Source organism: Peromyscus leucopus, chromosome 8a (genome assembly GCF_004664715.2).
Source record: "Peromyscus leucopus breed LL Stock chromosome 8a, UCI_PerLeu_2.1, whole genome shotgun sequence".
Taxonomy (NCBI): domain Eukaryota; kingdom Metazoa; phylum Chordata; class Mammalia; order Rodentia; family Cricetidae; genus Peromyscus; species Peromyscus leucopus.
Window position 1 is genome coordinate 20,969,946 of NC_051085.1, and position 20,075 is coordinate 20,990,020.

The 20,075-nt window shown below is 37.1% G+C and overlaps 1 protein-coding gene across 1 annotated transcript in view; it reads right to left on the reverse strand.

The window, feature by feature from the left end:
- Positions 1-12,328: 12,328 nt before the first annotated feature.
- LOC114692538 (triadin-like) overlaps positions 12,329-20,075 on the reverse strand; it is a 98,919-nt gene continuing 91,172 nt past the window's right edge. The window contains exons 14-16 of the mRNA XM_037200380.1: positions 19,423-19,461; positions 17,560-17,598; positions 12,329-14,691 (exon numbers count right to left, since the gene is read on the reverse strand). Coding sequence (XP_037056275.1) covers positions 14,552-14,691; positions 17,560-17,598; positions 19,423-19,461 — 218 coding nt within the window. The 3' untranslated portion in view covers positions 12,329-14,551. The remainder of the gene's footprint in view (positions 14,692-17,559; positions 17,599-19,422; positions 19,462-20,075) is intronic.

Consider the following 20,075-nt stretch of genomic DNA (forward strand, 5'->3'; position numbering starts at 1 on the left):
GACCTCGGTTCCCTGAATTAGTAGTCCTAAACTCCCATCACCTCTCTCTGTCCTCAGCTACTAAGGACATTGTCAGTGGTCACTGGAAGGCTTTTGAGTCTAGGTCTTAGCCGTAGAGCAGATCCACAGAAGAAAGAGGGGGGGGGAATTACATTAAATCTTTCTCACTATTCAAGACAGCCCATTAAATATGCAAAGTGAAAACTCACAATGTATTCCAAAATTTTTTAACTTCGAAAAAAGAATAGAACGCTATAATATATGGCAGGTTTTCTTCTGTTTAAAACTTTGAAAGTTAGTTATTCCAAGAAATAAATGGGCCAAAGTTGGTAGTTTATGGTGTAAACAATTGAAATATCAAGGCACAAAACTTGAGAAGTGGTATTTTGACTGCAGCATTTTAGAGTATGTTGTATTGAAAACTAGAAGTACTCCTTGAGAGTAGAATGTGCCTAATCAAAGCTCTTTGTGATAATGCAAAGACAAACAAAAATGACTTTTAAAATAACAAAAGAAACTAATAGTGAAAATAGCTAATCATGAATAATAGTCAATTACTATAAAAGCAAGCAAAAAATAAGAAAGATAAGTAAAAAAACAACTCGAGTAAGCAAAGTGTTAGTTTTTTTTTATCCAAACATACAAACATTACCTATTGTAAATTGTTTAACATTACCCCTTAAAATTCAGATAATATCATTCTAGATAATAAGACAGGACATAGCTGTATGTTTCCACAAAGGAACATTTTTCAAATATAAAGGTATACCTAGGTTTAAAATAACAGAAAATAAAAACAAATGCTAGTGAAGAGAAAATGTGTAACTATGGAAATATTAAAGTAGACTTTGTCACAATGGAATTTGTCAGGATAAATAGACACCAAGTAAACTTAAATGTACCAATTTTTCAGAAAGCAGTCTATATTTTCCTTCTGTTATAGATCCTCTCAAGTCCTCCACAACTCCTTACTCACCTATCATTCTGTTTTTCCTTTCTCTCAAAAGCAAAACAAACAAAAATACATGAAGTCTGATTAGTATTGGCTGCCTACTCTTGAGCATTGGGTCCGCTCTGGGATGTAATGACTATGCCCAGTACCACTTCACTGAAAAAAAAAAAACAAAAAACAAAAAATAAAACAAACAAACAAACAAAAAAGAACAAAAAACAAAATAAAAACTTGAGTTTCTTTTTTCAGCAGAAACATTTTAAATAATGCACAGATATATAAATTTATTAATATCAATGTTCTTGAATTGCCATCATTTGTAGTTTTGATCTAGAAATAGGAAGTTACACCTGTTATCCTAGCACTCAAGAGACTGAGGCTGGAGAATTAACTTAGGACTGAGGCAAGCCTGGTCTACATGTTTTGTTTCATGTCATATTGGGATACTGAGAGACCATGTCTCGATCAAAACAAAACAAGAACACAAACCAAAATAAAATCTTGTGATTTAGATAAGTTGTTGTACTATCCCTGTTCTTGGATTTAGTTTTCCCGTTAACCAAATTACAGGAATGTCCATTTAAATCAAAGTGTTTTCTGATTAAATATTCAATTTGGGTAGATTTTTTTCCTTAGGCATTTAAAAGTATTTACTACTGAATTAATGACCATCTTTTGATGAATAGTATTTAAAAATAAATTAAACATAAAATAAGTATGCATGCATACTTAGTTGTAACTGTGACAAGTTGTTCTGAAGGAAAAGCAAACTTATTCATTTTTGTCTTAATGCTCAAAGCTACATCATCATTAATTGCCAGCTAGGAACTGATCCTTCTACCCTACCAGTGGGGTTTAGGATATATCTCAGCAGTTGATCCATGGAAAGAGACTGACATCATTATTTTAATCCACTAAGTCTTGCTCAACACATCTATTTATATAGCTCAAAAGAAGCCTGGTAAGCAAAGAGTAAAAGTCCCCAATTAAAATTATGCTATGTATTTCAAGAAGCTGCCTATTTTCTGAGTAAAAGTAGCCTGACTAAAATTAAAATACAGAAAATGTAACTACTTGATGGTTCCTTTTTCTGTAGTAGATAATTCCTTCCTCATTATTTTTGTGCAATTCCACACAAGATGTAGAGTTTTTAAACCATTCATCAAAAATATATTACAAATAACCATTGCAAATAATGGACTTTCATTAAGTCTTAGCTTTATGTGCTACTAATAAGTAATTATTATAATAAGAAATTAATAAGGCAAATAAGTATCACTGGTTCCTACAAAAGTGACTAATGCTTTATAGTTAATGATTTAACAACTTACAAGGGATGTATGGCAGAAGGATTTTACTAGAAGTATCACTGGTGTGAATTAAAGCTATTTTAAGCACTTTATGTAGACAGATTTGGGCAGTTCTCAGCCATCTAGGTAAGACAGTTCTAAGATACATTTCCTTCCCTTGGACAAGTAGTTATAAGTGCTGATGGAAGAGGGCAAAATGAAATAAGATTTTCCTTAGTTTAGGGAAAGACTCTATTGAACTAATAATCAAAGACTTTTCACATCAAAGTATAAACGTAATGCTGAGGAGTTAATGGTGTGAATCATGGCCTTTATATTTCTTTAAAATATTTTCTATATGCCATGATGAGAATAAAATTTGGGTTTACTTTGAGGTTATTTTTGGTATTAAATATAAACTCTTAAAATTATTGCATAATTCTCTTATATTTCTGCAATTGAGAGCTACATATTAAAATTTCTTCCCTAGTCCGTCTAAAACATCAGTGATTATCCACCAATACTAAAACTTTATTTGAAATGAAACAAATATATTACTCATAGTTACAAAGCTACATGATTATTAAGAAAAGTTATCTAAATGGGTCATTTTGAATAACAATACATCGTGTAATAAATTGTGATCCTTTTCTAATAACTTCTCACTAGACTGAAAGTGATGAGATACTGAATCCTTCTATTTGTAAATGTCAGTTTATTTTGTTATTATTAAAGCATTTTGCTTTTTTAATTGGTTGATTTATTGATGGATTTTATTCTCACTTTTGAAAATTCTCTTTTTATTTTTATATTTTTGGTTGTGATCCTAGCCTTTAACGGCTGAGCCATCTCTCCAGCCCAGTCTTTTTTATTTTTAAAACTATAATATAACTACATCATTTCCCATTCCCTTTGTGCCCTCTACATCCGCTCATTCTCTCTTCTTTCTCTTTCAATGTATGGTCTCATTCTTCATATATATAAAATATTATGGGAAGAAAATGGTGTGATTGACTAGGGCTCAAGACTCATTAGACTCTCTTTTTTTATTTGTTTTTGTTTTCAATACATCTGGACCACAGTTTCACTTACCTCAACACCTCCCAGTACCCCAAAAGACACTTTTCCTCTCCTCCAGACCAAATCCTTCTTTGTTTCCCTTCAGAAAGGAACTGGGCTCCCAGGGATATCAACTGAAGATGGCATGACAAGATAAGATAAGACAAGGCACAAACCTTCATATCAAGGCTGGATAAGGCAACCCAGTAAGAGGAAAAGAGTCCCAAGAGCAGGCAAAAGACGCCAACCACTCCCACTGCTAGGAATCCCCAAAAATCACCAAGCCCACAACCATAACACATATGCAGAGGACCTAGCACAAACCCATGCAGCCTCCATTATTGCTGCCTCAGTCTCTGCAAGGCTCCATGGGCCCTGATTAGTTGATGTCTGTGGGCCATGTTCTCCTGGGATCCTAGAACCTTCTGCCTCCTACAATTCTTCCTCATCCTCTTTTGCAGGGTTCCCCAAGCTCCAAGGGGGAAGGACCCGATGGAGATCTTCAATTTGGGCTCTCTCTCCACCTAATGTTTAGCTGTGCATCTCTGCATCTGCTCCCATCAGCTGCTGGTGGAAGCCTCTCTGATGATATTTGGGCTAGGCACCTATCTATAAGCATGTAAGAGTATTATTAGGACTCATTTTATTGCTTTTTTTTTCTATCATACCTATCTTGTTCATGATCATCCATGCAGTGTTGGGCATGGGCTCCTGTGGAGGCCTATGAAGGTTTCCTAGTGAGATCTGAGCTTGTTTTACCCAGCAGGGCTGTATTAGAGGGCTGCTTGACCACTAATTTAGACCATTAATCTAATAATAAGTTAATACCTTCATTATATGATATGCAAATTAGGAGAGCAGTGAATTAACCACTGTATTATGCACTAGTGACATACATTTTTGAATGACATATGGTTCACCTTCATATACTTTTATGGCCTTGAGAGTCACATAATCAGATGACTATACACCAGAATTTGCCAGAGGTGTACACTAGGGCATCAATTTACTCTTTCCTATAGATTGAGAAGTGTTTTCTTTGATAGTGTAGCTAAAGCACATATTAATTTTAGGTTAAGAACACTGTTCTTAAAGGGTAATCTTAATGAACTACTTTTAGTTTAAAACTTTAAAACAAGCAGGGTGGTGGTGGCACAAGCCTTTAATCCCAGCACTCAGGAAGCAGAGCCAGGCAGATCTCTGTGAGTTGGTGGCCAGCCTGGTCTACAGAACGAGGTCCAGGACATGCACCAAAACTACACAGAGAAACCCTGCCTTGAAAAAAAAAACTTTAAAACATAATTAAAGCACAGAGTAAGAGAATGCATTTGTAATATTTATGACTAATTAAGGTCTTAAGAAAAATGTCAAACACCCAACTAGCAACAGTTAAAAAATCTTAGGCTTTTCATAAAAGAGGATATTAAAATGATCCATACAGAAGGCAGATAATTCTCTATACCACCAGTCACTAGGTTAATTTAATTTTTAAAGATAATCATGCTTATCTTCATACAATAAAGTTGGTAAAATAAGAGGCTAGCAAATGCTTGCAAAGGTCTGGAGGAACTGGGACCTTTACACTGTGCTAATGAAGTTTCATTAGGAACAGCTAGTTAGAAAATGCTTAGCAGTATGTACAAATATGAGTGTTGTCATACTGAAAAATGCAGCAGTTCCACTCATGTGTATAATGTCTACTCACACTAAGTACACTGCCATGTATTTTTTAGAATGCTATTTTAATAGACAAATTTAGAAACAACCTAATTCCCACATAATAGACTATACAAATAATTCCTTTATTATTTGAGACAATTAAGAGGAATAAATTACTTATATTTGCACCAAAATACATGTGTCTCCCATTTGTATTGTTGAGAAAAGGAACTTGGCATAGAAACTACAACATTTACTATTTTACCCACATAAATGTCAAAACAGTAAATTCTGTGATGATAGAGGCTCTGGTGGTTTCCTAGGAGAAGTAACTGGAATATGAATGAGGCTTTGGGCATGTTATCAATGTGCTATATTTGACCCTGGCTGTGATTTCTTAGGTGTTTGTAGCTTTATACTTGAAATGCTTTTGTAGTACTGTGAGCAGGAAATCAATCTGTACCTTTTTCTGTAATTAAAAATGAAGCTTTGTAGACACTGGTACAGACACATAGTCTAGTTCACGTTGTTCAGAAAAGGAGATGACTGATGTTTCTTACATGGGGTATTATAGTAAGACAAAAGTAAGAATACACTTGCTTTCTGTATAACAGGGTAAATCAGAATACTTATGACTATAATTACAACTAGCTGTAGGACTTAAAGGGCTGAACTGGGAAGGAAGCAGTGAGGATGGGATGAAAATATGCTTAATCTTCACTTCCGGAACCATTTTTATTTTAAACCAGTGAACATACTCAAAATATTCTTTTTTTTTTTTGTTTTTTGTTGTTTTTTTGTTTTTGTTTTTCGAGACAGGGTTTCTCTGTGTAGCTTTGCGCCTTTCCTGGAACTCACTTGGTAGCCCAGGCTGGCCTCGAACTCACAGAAATCCGCCTGCCTCTGCCTCCCGAGTGCTGGGATTAAAGGCGTGCGCCACCACCGCCCAGCTCAAAATATTCTTTGAAATATAAACATCAGGTGTCCTTGTGGTATGATTGAGCATTCCTTGGGTATATGCCCAAGAGTGGTATAGCTGGGTCTTGAGGGAGATTGATTTCCAATTTTCTAAGAAAGTGGCATATTGATTTCCAAAGTGGTTGTACAAGTTTGCACTCCCACCAACAGTGGAGGAGTGTTCCCTTTGCTCCACATCCTCTCCAACATAAGCTGTCTTCAATGTTTTTGATCTTAGCCATTCTGACAGATGTAAGATGGTATCTCAGAGTCATTTTGATTTGCATTTCCCTGATGATTAAGGATGTTGAGCAATTCCTTAAATGTCTTTCAGCCTTTTGAGCTTTTTCTGTTGAGAATTCTCTGTTTAGCTCTATAGCCCATTTTTTTTTAAAATTGGACTGTTGGTTATTTTGATGCCTAATTTCTTGAGTTCTTTATATATTCTGGATATCAGCTCTATGTCAGCTGTGGGGTTGGTGAAGATTTTTTCCCATTCTGTAAGGTGTTGTTTTGTCTTGTTGACCAAGTCCTTTGCCCTACAAAAGCTTCTCAGTTTAAAGAGGTCCCTTTTATTAATTGTTTCTCTCAGTGTCTGTGCTACTGGTGTTATATTTAGGAAGTGACCACCGGTGCCAAAGACTACTTCCTATTTTCTCTTCTATCAGGTTCAGATTTATGTTGAGGTCACATGCTCAACTATGTTCATAGCAGCATTATTTGTAATAGCCAGAACCTGGAAACAACCTAGATGCCCTTCAACTGAAGAATGGATAAATAAAATGTGGTACATATACACAATGGAGTACTACTCAGCAGAGAAAAACAATGACATCATGAGGTTTGCAGGCAAATGGATGGAACTAGAAAAAATCATCCTGAGTGAGGTAACCCAGACCCAGAAAGACAAACATGGTATGTACTCACTCATAAGTGGATACTAGATGTAAAGCAAAGGATAACCAGACTGCAACTCAAAACTCCAGGGATGCCACTTAGTAAAGAGGACCCTAGAAAAGATACAGGGATCACCCAACAACAGAGAAATGGATGAGATCTACATGAGCAACCTGGACATGGGGAGGTAATGGAGAGCAAGGGTCAAGGGAAAGAAAGCTTAGGGGAGCTGGAGGTCCCAGCTGGATCAGGATCAGAGTGGGAGAACAAGAAAAAAGATACCATGATAAATGAAGACCCCATGGAAATAGGAAGAAGCAGAGTGCTAGAGAGGTCCCTAGAAATCCACAAAGATACCTCCACTGTAGACTACTGTCAATGGTCGAGAGAGTGCCTGAGCTGACCTGCTCTGCTAATTGGATGGCCGAACACCCTAACTGTCATGATAGAACTCTCATCCAGTTACTCATGGAAGTAGATGTAGAGATCCACAGCCATGCCCCAGGTGGAGCTCCAGGAGTCCATTCAGTGAGAGAGAGAGAGAGGAGGGATTATATGAACAAGAGATATTGAGACCATGATTGGAAAAAGCACAGGGACAAATAGCCAAACTAGTGGAAACACATGAACTATGAACCAATAACTGAGGAGCCCCCATAGAACCGGAACAGGCCCTCTGGATAAGTGAGACAGTTGATTAGCTTGAACTATTTAGGAGGCCTCCGGCAGTGGGACCATGACCTGTCCTTAGTGCATGAGGTGGCTTTCTGGAACCTAGGGCTTATGCTGAGACATTTTGCTCAGCCAAGGTATAGGGAGGAGGGGACTGGACCTGCCTCAACTGAATCTACCAAGCTGAGCTGAATTCCCAGGGGAGTCCTTGCCTTGGAGAAGATGGGAATGGGGGGAGGTTGGAGGGGAGGCTGGGGGGTGGGAGGAGGTAGGACAGGAGAATCTGTGGCTGATATGTAAAATTAAATTAATTATAAATAAATAAATTAATTAAAAAGAAGAAATATAAACATCACAAGATGAAAATGATATGTTTACTATTCCCACTGTTCCTTCTTAAGGTTGTTAGAACTCAGTATGTCTCCCTTTTACAGAAAACATTGCCTCCTCTGTAGAGCAGTTTCTATATCAACTGTATCCATGTTTACAATAAACATTCACAGATGGTTTACATTTAACCTTGTCTGTGCATGTGTGAGAGAGAGACAGACAGTCAGAGACAGAGACAGGAGGTCAGGAGGTCAGGGATGATGATGCTTCTTTTCTGAGTAACATACAATGCTATAGGTTTAGAGATTCTGTAGTTTGTATTTATTTCAGCACTAACCTTTTGAGCAGATAGCTGGAACACTTTGAGACCTATCACTTAGTATTCAGTTTATGCCAGTGACTTTGGGGTAAGTGAGCCCCTGTTCCATCTCAGCTTTTTATTCGAAGTGTTGACTGAGTGGCATGAAGTGCTGCGGGCTGAAGAAATGTGAAGTAGGAATTCGGCTGGTTATAACAAAGCCTGAAATACCTGAAAGAAGCCAGGAGTCTTTCCAAAGGATAAAGCCAAGGCTTATGAAGTCTTGGTGATATTGGCTTTTGAATATTAGTCATTTGCCACTATGAATTTCTGGTGTGCTACTGTAGCTTTTCTATTCCCAAGAACAGTATGTTTGATCATTCACTGGGCACAATTTCCCCTATACAAACGAAGTATTTGTATAACTTTCTCTAACTGTATTAACAACAGACACAGTCAAAATCCCTAATTTCAAGCCTTTCTGTAGTTATTGTCATTAGCAACATCTGGCCAGGACCTTCTTTGGATAGATGTTATCTGAGATACCTTTCGAACTTTCTAAGAACAGACTTAAAGCATCCAAACTGTCTGTTTTAGAAGGCCTATCAGATGTGCTAATTAAGCCTAACCTTCTTTCTTCCAAATACTGTCTCTGCTCTAGATCAATTAACTCAGAACTAAAGGGTTTTTACTTACCAGGTACCTCAAGCTGTGACTCAGGTTGCCTAGCTACTGAGTGCACTCCCCTGCCCTGCCAGAAAACAGCAGCAGCCAAGTTATCTTGGACAGATAAGCAGCCAAAGGAAAATAAGGCAGTTTTATTTTCACTTGTCACTGATAGACTCTTAACACCTTACCTAACCACTTCTAAGAATACAGTTTGAGCACACAAAATCCCTCTTGCTTAGATATTAACTGAATTTGACCATCAGTTGATTCTATTACCCACTAGTCACTTTCCTTTTGGGTTGTAAATGATAGCTGACAATTACTGCTCTTTGTGTGGACCTTATCACCCCTCCCTTTGACCCAGAAGGAATTCAAGCCTGGTGATCTTGCCTTAGCCAGAGCATTATTATTGCATGGGCATATAACTGTAAACCTCAGGGACCTTAGACTAGACTGAGAACTAGAAGAATGAGATGGAAGATGAGGGAAGAACTAGAGGAGGAACTAGAGGAGGAAGAACCATATGGAGGAGGACTAGATGGGAAAGAATAAGGTGGGAAGAACTAAGGAGATGAGAAAGAACGAAATGGGGGAAGAACAAGAGAGAGAACTTAGCAGAATAAAGAGAGGAACTAAGGACTAAGAGGAACAGATGGGGAAGAACTGGATGGATGAGAACCAAGATGGGGTAGAGCTAGATGAAGGAATTAAGACAGCACTTAGAGGGAACAGCAGGGAAATGTAGAAGGAATCAGGCAACAGAGGAGCTAGGCATGAGAGCAGAAAAGAAACTGTGTAGACAGAGAACTGACTTAGGAGAGCAAAGTGAATGGACTAGAGATTTGTGTATGTTTTTCATTTGAGAATCCTTCAGATTAATTCTCGCTGCTGGTAACATCTCTTCTGGAACCCTGGGAAAAGACTACTAGAGGCTGGACCCCAATAGCCTCTAATAGTGAAGGATAGTCACTTGCCATTGGTTTACATACACTTCATGAAAAATGTCACAAAACAGTGATTCTTTTAAAAAGAAAATGTGTTTGCCAGTGACAATGTTCCCGCCTTTGTGTTTGGCTTTAACAGTTCTGATTTTCACTTGTTACTTTTGTTCATGCTACATAGCCACACTAGGTCTTCAGTGTGGGTCACGTCCAGATCATTGAGTACCCAAACTAGAGAAGTTGAACAGTTTGGACAACATAACCGTACCGGGTGCTTTCTCACCAAGAGATGAAGGTTCTTATTCTGTGGAGACTTTTATTTTCATTTGAAGAACAGAGGAGCAGGGATGATCAGTGATCAATGTTGGTCCTAGCATCACAGTCGGGGCCCTCTGTGCCAGGGGTTCTTTGCCACAACAATTTGATCTCAAATCAGAGGCATGGGTTAGTCTACTGGTAAGAGGGCAAGCTATGTAAGTGGGCTCTGGATACGCTAGGCAGAAAGGTGAAAATAACAGCATGACTTGATTCAAGTCGGTAGCCATAGGTATCAGCTCACAGACAAAGATATCGGTGATACCAAGTCTTGAAGGCTAAAATGGCTATGCAGGGACCTGGAATTTCCCTTTTGGCTCTTACCACTTTGTAAATATGTTCTCCCCACTGGGACTGGTATGATTCTTAACTGTGAATTAGCAATGACTCACTTAATTCATTCTGAGTTTTTTCTGTACAGCTCAATTGTATTTTATATTATATAGATATTTAATTTTAGGCTGTATCTTTGGTGTCTTTGGAGAAACGGTAACTAATTAAAGAGACTTATTACTTCCTTTTGGTTTGGGGCAATTATTGGAGCTTTTCACTGCAATGACTAATGATATTTTTATATAGTTAAATAGCTTGTGGGAACTACCACTCTTTATTCTGTGCACAAAGGAAAATACCTACAGGAATAGCTGGGTGTCTTATGTATGATTAATGAAGGTAAAGGAACAAGAGAACATTGACATAACACTAAAGGCAATTCAGCAAGAAGAGTTCTTGGAAAGTTGTTCCAAGTTCCTGTGTCTTCAATAACAAAAAGGAATAAGTCTTCCAATAACAAAAAGGAAACTTGAGTAAGATAAGGATACCACATGGGGTCATACAGCTCAAGAAAGTTATGGACAGACTAGAAAAGATCCAAGCTCACAGTGAAGTTCTCCTAGTAAGGAGATGTCCTTATCCTGTGTGTGTGTGTGTGTGTGTGTGTGTGTGTGTGTGTGTGTGTGTATTTTGAGACAGAGTTTCTCCACGTATACCTGGCTATCCTGAAACTTGCTCTGTAGACCAGATTGGCCTCAAACTCGGAGATTTGCCTGACTCTGCCTGAGTGCTGGGATTAAGGGTATGTGGCACCACTGCCTGGCTTCCCTAACCCCTCTAAGATCCAATCTTTTTGCTTCAGATGATGATGACTAAGAAAAATGGCAGGCATTCTTCAGCTTTTGAGCAGAAGAAAGTGAGTCTTTCCACAGAAAGTTACAATACGGATTGTAATTCTTAAGACAGATTTGAAGGATGCTAGAAAAATCGTCAACAGTCATTGAGAAACACCCATGGGCCAGAGAGATGGTTCAGCAGTTAATCGCTCTTGGTGCTCTTTCAGAGGACCAGAGTTGGGTGGCCAGCATCTGTAATGGGCAGCACACAACATCCTGTAACTTCAGCTTTCAGAAATCGAATGTCCTCTTCTGGTCTCTGCAGTATCATACTCACAGTTACACTGCTTCACACAGGCACACAGATAATGCAAATATAATTTTAAAATAATGCAAATTTTAAAGACTACCCTAAGAACTAGTCGAGGACATTTAAGAGTCAGAGAAGGTCCAAGGGCTACCTTTGAAATTACCAGTAACTTCCGTCATATCCACAGGTATCTCTTCTTCTGAACCAATGGTTATGAAGGTTGGGCTCACCTTTAATTTTACTCACCATTAGTGAAGTAGAAATTAGACATGATTGCTTCTGAACACATTTCTCACGTTAATCTGGTTAGAAATAGTGATTTTTTTTAAATGTCCTATTTTTTCGCGTGGAGTATTTTCATTTTTCTGAAGATGTCAGCTTGGCTAGATGAATTTTTAATTTTCTACTAGCACTATTTGTTATTCTTCTTGCCTTTTTATTCAGTAAGATTACTCAAAGAAATAGGCAGAGTTCATAAATATGCAATAACAGTTCTAAAGTATTTCCCTTAAGAGTTTAGACAAGGAAATATCATAATGAGTCCACAGAAGGCCTTTTCATGAAGAAAACACATAAAATTACTTTTGTTACATTTGAATTATGATTAACAGAATATCCGTGACTGTAGATAAATAAGAAAGCATGGGCTAAAAGAAGTGTTCTTATCTCCTGTATAACTTCAAATATCAAGATGGAGGGAAAGATGGGAGTATACAGGGCTGGGCAGGGTAGCTCACATCCTCTAGACAAAGCTAAAAACTTAAGCAGTCACCTACATATTTGGGTCAACAAAGCATAAACCATGGAGGAAATTTTAAAATGGAGAATTAGCTATTCGTGCTTTTTCTTTTAAAGATAAAAACCATTAAACTCAAAAAGGCCAGAAATATTTTATTGATGTAAAGATACAAACAGATGATAGTTGAGATGATATTTTCAAATTATAACCATCATTGAAATTTTAGACAAACTTTAACAATTATTGTTAATCTTAATTGCACCACAATTGGTTTCTCTAAATCTACAATTACATTTAAATAACATCTGTTAATTTTTATCAATTTGTTTCATAAAGAAAATAGACGATGATATTTAAAAGTCCATGGAGATAAAATTAGTGTCATCTCCAAAAACAAAATTTCAGAAAATGTTTTCAAACATATCCATATTAAGACACTATCTGTCTCCACAGTAAATCTGTGAAGCATTGAGCTGTTTGTTTTGATGGTTCTCCTTTACACATGGAGATACAGATTCAGTCCTTTTAGTGAATTTTCCAGTGTCATCTACTGTGCCAGAATAGCACTAAGTAAAATCTATTGCTGTATTTTGTTACACAGTATAGTACCTGACCCAGAGAAGAAAGACTAAGCACTTGGTACACAGTCACTGAAGGATAACATAGTGGATAAACCATCCTGTTATGTGAATTTTAAAACAATTATCACATTTGCTCTCTCTTCCTTTATTCAGGAAATTGCATGGATGAAACCGCACCTAAGGGAAACACTTTATCCACTGTCCTCCTTGTAAGTTTGAATTGCTGAATGAAGGGGCTTTGCAAGATAGTACCATCTGCTCAGATGTGAAATGATGTATTTCTAGGTTTCCCTTCCCCTCCAAATGGTTCCATGAATCCAGTTCATTGTAGTGTTGGCCTTTGTGGTGTGAATTAAGTCTGTCAGCATCTGGTTAAAACTAACTTTCTTATAAAAGTTACTGATGTTCCAACATTAATGCTGAATATATAATCCACACCTTACCCAGAGATTGATAAAACTGACCTGTATTTTGGATCTCAAGAACCGTAGTTGGTTGCATTGTTTGAAAACCAATCACATGGCTAGGCCATTCACTGAGTAGCTCAGTCAATGCTGAGTTGATGATAGTGCCAGAAATGGTAAGTCATTTCCTGAGCTAATTTGTCATAAGTTCAGCTGCAACTGGAAATGTGCTGAAAAATTACAGACACATTTTCTAAAGTTGATAAGAAAAGTTCATTAAAACTGAGTGTTTGTATCACCAGGAAGATGAACACTCTCAAAGGTTATTTATAGTGATAGACATAGATGAGTAAGTTAAAAATTGCCATTAATTTAACTGGCATTAATGTCCAATTAGTCGAAAGAAAGTAAGACACTTCATGAACATATCTAGGACCAAAATGTCTCACTTGAACTTTTACAGCATTTGTATTGTTTTCAGTTGAAAAGGAAAACATTTAATTTTATAGAAAGAATGTATTGAGAAATAAAATTATGTTTGCCTTGGTCACGCACGATTATTGATTTATCTAAACCTTCACCCAGGTGATGTTTTCACTGGGACATAATCTGGAGACATGATAATTTCACATCTCCTCATTCCCATATTAAACGAATGATTTGCTAGACATGCTTTACTACAAGTACATGTCCACAGGAAAGAATGTCTAAATTGTAGCTCAAGACAAACCCCCAAAATAAGATTTGTCAAGCATTTGTTCCTTGTCATGTCCTGTCTGTCTGATACTTTGAGTTTCAAGAATGCGACAAGGGACTTACAACACTCTGGTGTAAGTCATACCTATTGTAGAACCTTGCCACAACTGAACTAGAAACAGACACGAATATAATGATGCACATAGGTCCTTGGGTAAACTGAGTTTACTTAAATGATTCAGAAGAGCAACTTTTATACATGCTCCTCTACCATTTACACCTAGAACACAGTCTGTTACCACTTTAAAAACTATCTACCTGAAGCCAGAAATTTCATTTTGTAATGGGCCAATTACCCAATTATATCTAGAAGACCAATACAAAATAAACTTTAATGAGTATAGAACCATACAATAACTAGAAACAGCTAAATGTAAGTACCCCTCCCACAGCAGCAGACACACATGAAGATTTTTAAGCATTAGACCCTCCAACACATTTGCTTATTAGTCAACCCCTTTGTCCACGCCATCTCTCTATGCCAGGCAGAAAGGTAGAATGTTTACAATGAAATCTCAGCACTAGATAGTTTCAATTGCCTGTGCCACTGTGGACTAAAGAGAAGATTCAGTTTTCACCCCCTTAATGCAGTTGTCAGGGTCATGCACGGGTGTCTATTGTCCTTGCTGTTTCTGTCCTGGAGAGTTGGGTTTCCCAGAGTTCTCTCCATGGCGTTGGGCAGGAGTGACAGGAAACTGAAATCCATAGCCATTGTATCCATCCAAGTAGACACATTGAAAGAAACTGATTGGATCTAAGGAAGAGAGCATGGTTTTGTTACAAGCAGGGTCTGGGCATCAGAAGAGCAGATACACTGAGCTGGGCACCACAGTAGACTATAGTTAGCCTCCATGGCTCCTGGGGCGAATTAAACTTCATTATGCCTTGGGATGTTCAAAAATAAAAATCAAAACAACAGGAATCAGGATGGGGATATTGAGAAAAGTAAATGAACCAACATAGGGTGTGTGTGTGTGTGTGTGTGTGTGTGTGTGTGTGTGTGTGTGTGTGATAATGTCCCAGAGAGTATTGAATTGTTCCATTTATCTTATTTCTGAAGGTATGAGCTCTGCTGAGACAGCCTGCTTTATCCTTCCTTCTGGCAATGCCCAAACCCAGGTCACTCAAGCATAGAAGAACACAGGAAAGTGAAATGAATGTAGGACAGGGCCAATGAGATGACTCAGTGGGTAGAGGTGCTTACTGTCAATCTTGACTACCTAAGTTCAAGCCCCATAACCCACATGATGGAAGGGGGGAATCAACTCCTAATGTAGTGTCTTGTGACACCCACACACTAGATGCCTATCCCCCACCTCCACCTAAATGAATAAATTTGTTTTTAACGAATGCAGTGCAAAATATTCCATGAAGCGACAGGCAGAACCTGAGCTCTGGATGTTAAACCAGGTCACCTTGGAGGCAGCTGTGCTGAGATGTAATGCTTCTCCTATAATCACAGACAAACTTATTGACCCTTTACTCTTTTCCAGACTATCCTTGTATATTATTGCAAACAACTGCAGGCATTTTTGCAGAAGGCCAGGGAAGAAAGGGCCAGATTTGTATGAATGAAAAGAAGCATGGGGGAAAGAAGCTGAGAGAAGTAATAATACCTCTTAGGCTAGCCTCCCCAAATTCCTTTTGCCTCAGCCTCCCAAATTCTGAGATTAAAGGCATGAGTCACACTGAGGGTATCTTCAGATTCCAGTGCTTAGGGGCTGTCCAGCCTCAATCACCAGGTTTTCAGAAATTAACCTGCTTGCCCTTTTTGTTCTAATTTGGTAGCACAAATCCTCTTTTCCCAAAGCTGCAGAGACTGTAACAGTGAGTGTGCATTAGATGGAAGTAACAAAGAAGCTGTTGGAGTCAGAGAGAAATAACAGCCCTGACTCTAAAATGCAAGGGCCTCTTCATGAAAGGTCGGTCTGTTCCATTTGAGCTTTAGCAGATTCCGGTGCTGTCCTGACATATACATCTAACTCAAGTTGAAAGAGCTATTAATAAAAATATCACTGGTTCCAAAAGTTTTAGAACCTACATTAAAGGCTCCTGAAGACAAGGTTATAAAACTACTGTTAAGGTAAAAATGGGAAAATGCTTTGATATAATAAATTCCAAGAGTGGAAATTACTGGAAAATATTTGAAAAATGTTTAATGTATTTATTTTTTATTAAATTTTATTTTGTTTTGTCTTCGAGGAAATATTTTTGCTCTGTAACAATGGCTATCTTGGGTTACTTAGTATGTGTCCCAGATTGGCCTTGAACTCATAGCAATCATTATGCCTTAGCATCTAGAGTGCTAGTAGTAGAAACCATGCCTGGAGACTTTTAATTCCATTTCTTTTTATGTTGAAATAATTTTAGATTCACATGCAATTGTAAGAAACGATACAGAAATGTTCCATGCATGTTCACCCAGGTTCTAACATAGGCAAGATAAACAGGAAATTAGTGTGGACACAATCTACATATTGAAATTTCTTTTAATGCTTTTTTATGAAATAAGAGAGTTCAACTAGTGATGCAACTTAGTTGAAAATTATTAACAGTAGTTTATCAATAGGAGAGTGTGAAAGCACGGATAATAATTGCTTCTTCATGAATTTTGCAATGGTATCTGAAATTATTACATCAATACTGCTTATACTCCTGTATTTCTCACAGTCTGATTGTATGAAGCATTCCAGTGATCATCTTTTATGTGTTTCTGACATGTCAGTATCACCAGCAAGGCTTGCAGCATAGTAGGCATCCAAACCTCTCAGTTAATAAACCACTTCAGCAATTTCCTACAGAAGGCATGGAAGAAACCATGCACATCTTAGAGGAATTATTTTCTCAGGTAAATATTCAGTTCTTTACTTTAAAGCATTATTTGTGATGACCTTGTTGGAACTATTTTAAAACTGCCTCTTCTATTCTGCCTGGTGAAGGTCTAATTTATATATATATTTATATCTATATCTATCTATATCTACATATCCATATATCCATATGTGTGTGTGTATCCATGATTTACTGTTTAATATATGAAAAAAAGTCTAAATTGGAAGCACTGGGAAAATGATAATCTTGAGCACCAAGTTTTGCAACTGCATGCAAATTATGATTGGATTCTAGAATCAAGGATCCCAGAGACTGGCTGCCAAAAGCTTGCCAGGTATCCAGGGATGTCAAAAGGAAATTTGAATCTTGGGAATCAATTTCCAAGCAACTGAATTACTAAAACCTATTTTTACATTTTAACAAAAATTTATTTAAAGAATTTCAGCACCTCACTTCTACTGTTCTGTTATACAGCAGACAGGAACTCACATTTAAGTAAGATTTACCTAGAAAGCCCAGGACCAGAATTGTACAGAATGGCTTGCGATAAATGACACTTCAATCATTACTTGGAGTTATCCAATGCTGCACTTCTTTCCTGACATGAAAATGACAAGTTTCTCTTTGAAATATAAATGGCTCACTTTAAGGTCATTCTTCAGGCCCGTGTTAAAAATCTTTTTTCTTTAATTGCTATTCTTGGGAGGCTCTCAGTTTAAAGTTTATAGTCTAAGTAGTATCTACATTATTGGAGGAGTTAGTTGTTTTTTGAATTTAATTATAAACTTACTTTTTTGCTTCTTTGGGGAAGATACATCATCAGTTACTTCTAGAGGAGGAAAATTTAAAAGGTAAGTACTAATATGTGCAGAGATACATATGATGTCCACAGTGTGAGTCTTCTATACATGAGCACAGTATTTTAGTGGCAGAAAATGCCCTTCCTACACACCTGAGGTTTTTTACTTAGATTCAATTCAACTTTCCTCATAAAAATGAGTGCCTAGGTAAAGAAACATGCTCTTGGCAAGTGTATAAACAGGAAGGCTGGCCCTTTTTGTTGGGGTGCTAACAGACGGGGATGAACTGGCATGCACTCATTTCTTAACATGTGGTCTTTGATGCTTAGGTATAAAACTGTCAAGTTAGTATCTACATAAATAATTCTGACTCTTTAGAGCTCAATCATTCTTATATACTGGAGAGTTTGCAGTTTTCTTTCAGTACTTCAAAATATCACATAGACTCTTTTAACCAATAGTTACTCTAGTGCACTATGGGAAATTCATCCTTTCTGGGTTTTGCTGTTCTTTGGTTGGGTCATTCATTACTTATCTTTTGCTGTCTCCACTTGCTCCATTCTGCTCTTATATGCAATTGAGATCTAGTTCTTAAAACATGGTGATGGTGTGTGGTGCTTTTCTTATTTCACCTAACACAATGACTTTCAGACCCTTCCGTTTTGCTGCAGATAGCAGCTTATGGGTTGTTTTTCTTGCTGTTGTTGTTTGGTTGGTTTTGGTTTTGGCTAAATCAGAACCCATTGTGTATATACGCCACAATTCTCGTACCTCTCATTTACAAACAGGCATCTGGGTTCACTTTGTGCTATAGCTATGTAAACAGTGCTGTAATTAATATGGACATGCAGGTATCATTTTGTGATAATAATGATTTGTTTCGTTTGAATATATATTCCATAGTGGAATTGATAGATGATGTATTAGGTCTACTTTTAGTTTTAAAAGGAATGATTGTATCTTAAATTGCTAAATCAACTGTCATTGTCACCATTTATAACAATGACAATTGATACATTTTAATGTAACACACTTTAATACAAGATTAGACCCAAAATTTGTTTGCGAGACATGAGTATCCATTTATCTTACTGTGTCTCTTTTCAAAGCAATGCTTTTTACATTTTGAATGAAGTCCAGGACCAGTTACAGAACATATATTTTATAGCAAGAAGAAATCTTGGACAACTTTTGCTATCACAGAATACAAGCAGAACGTAAAATGAGAGGGTCATAGCAGATCCAAAGTCAGAAGCTAGGAGCTCTTCAGCAAACAACAATGACAAAAACTGACCAAGCTAGTTCTAATTCTCACTTTCCAGACAGAGATATTTGGAAATGTTTGACTTAGATTAGACATCTGGAGGTAAGAAGCTTTTCTGAGTGCATGCACTATGTGTGTGTGTGTGTGTGTGTTGTGTGTGTGTGTGTGTGTCTTTTCTAGTTCCTATCTTCCCTCCCTTACTTCTTTTTTTCCCTTTATGAGAAGGTTGTTGCTAAAGGTGACTTTTTTCTTACATAGGAGCAATTCTTGACAAAATAATAGGTTTGCACTAAATGAAGTGATAATTTTGTTATCATTAAACATGATAATCTTAAAGAATGTTTCTGCAGATTAGACAATATCAGTATCTGATTATTACATGTAAATAATGTCCATCTAACTCATCCTCAATATTCAAGGAAATGAAGAGTTAATAAAAAATATGGAACTATTAAAAAATAAATCTACCACATAGATGTTAATAATTATAGCAAGAGATCGAAAAAAACTAAAACACACAGACAATAAAAAGCAAAACATTGCGTTCTTGAGAGAAAATGTGGAAAGGATCAGAATGCAACTGACTCACCTTTGTCTTTCTTTGAAGCTGGTACGTCTTTGGAATCTTCTAGAACACAAAAATAAACGTAAACCACATTCTAAATGCTTTTTGTTCTTCAAGGGAAAATGCTCTACTTAAGGTTTTTTATGAGTTATAGGTCGCTAATCTAAATGCAGCATCTAAATCAAGCATTCTGACTTGGGAAATGGGTTTAAAGGGGGCAGTACTGAGCTGCTCCAAAGCAGAGAGACAAAATACAGGACATATCACATCAAAGTACAGGACATATCACATCAAAGTACAGGACACACCACATCAAAGTACAGGATGTATCACATCAAAGTATGGGACATATCACATTAAAGTAAGGGACACATCACATCAAAATGTTTCTAAGCAACAAAGCAAACAGTTAAGAGAATAAAACCACAACTTATAAAATGAAATAAAATATTTGTAAACCATATAGCTGATAGAAGATTAATATATAAAATATGTAAGTTATATACCTAGAGAGAAAAAGATAGCCCAATTATAAATATCCATAAAAGGTATTCACATTGTCAAAAGATACATAGAATGTGGTCAATAACTATGTCGCAATTCACAGGCCCAGAGAGGCTAGATAATAAGGAGGGCTCAAAGGGGGACACTTGGATCTCTGTGGGAAGGGGAAATAG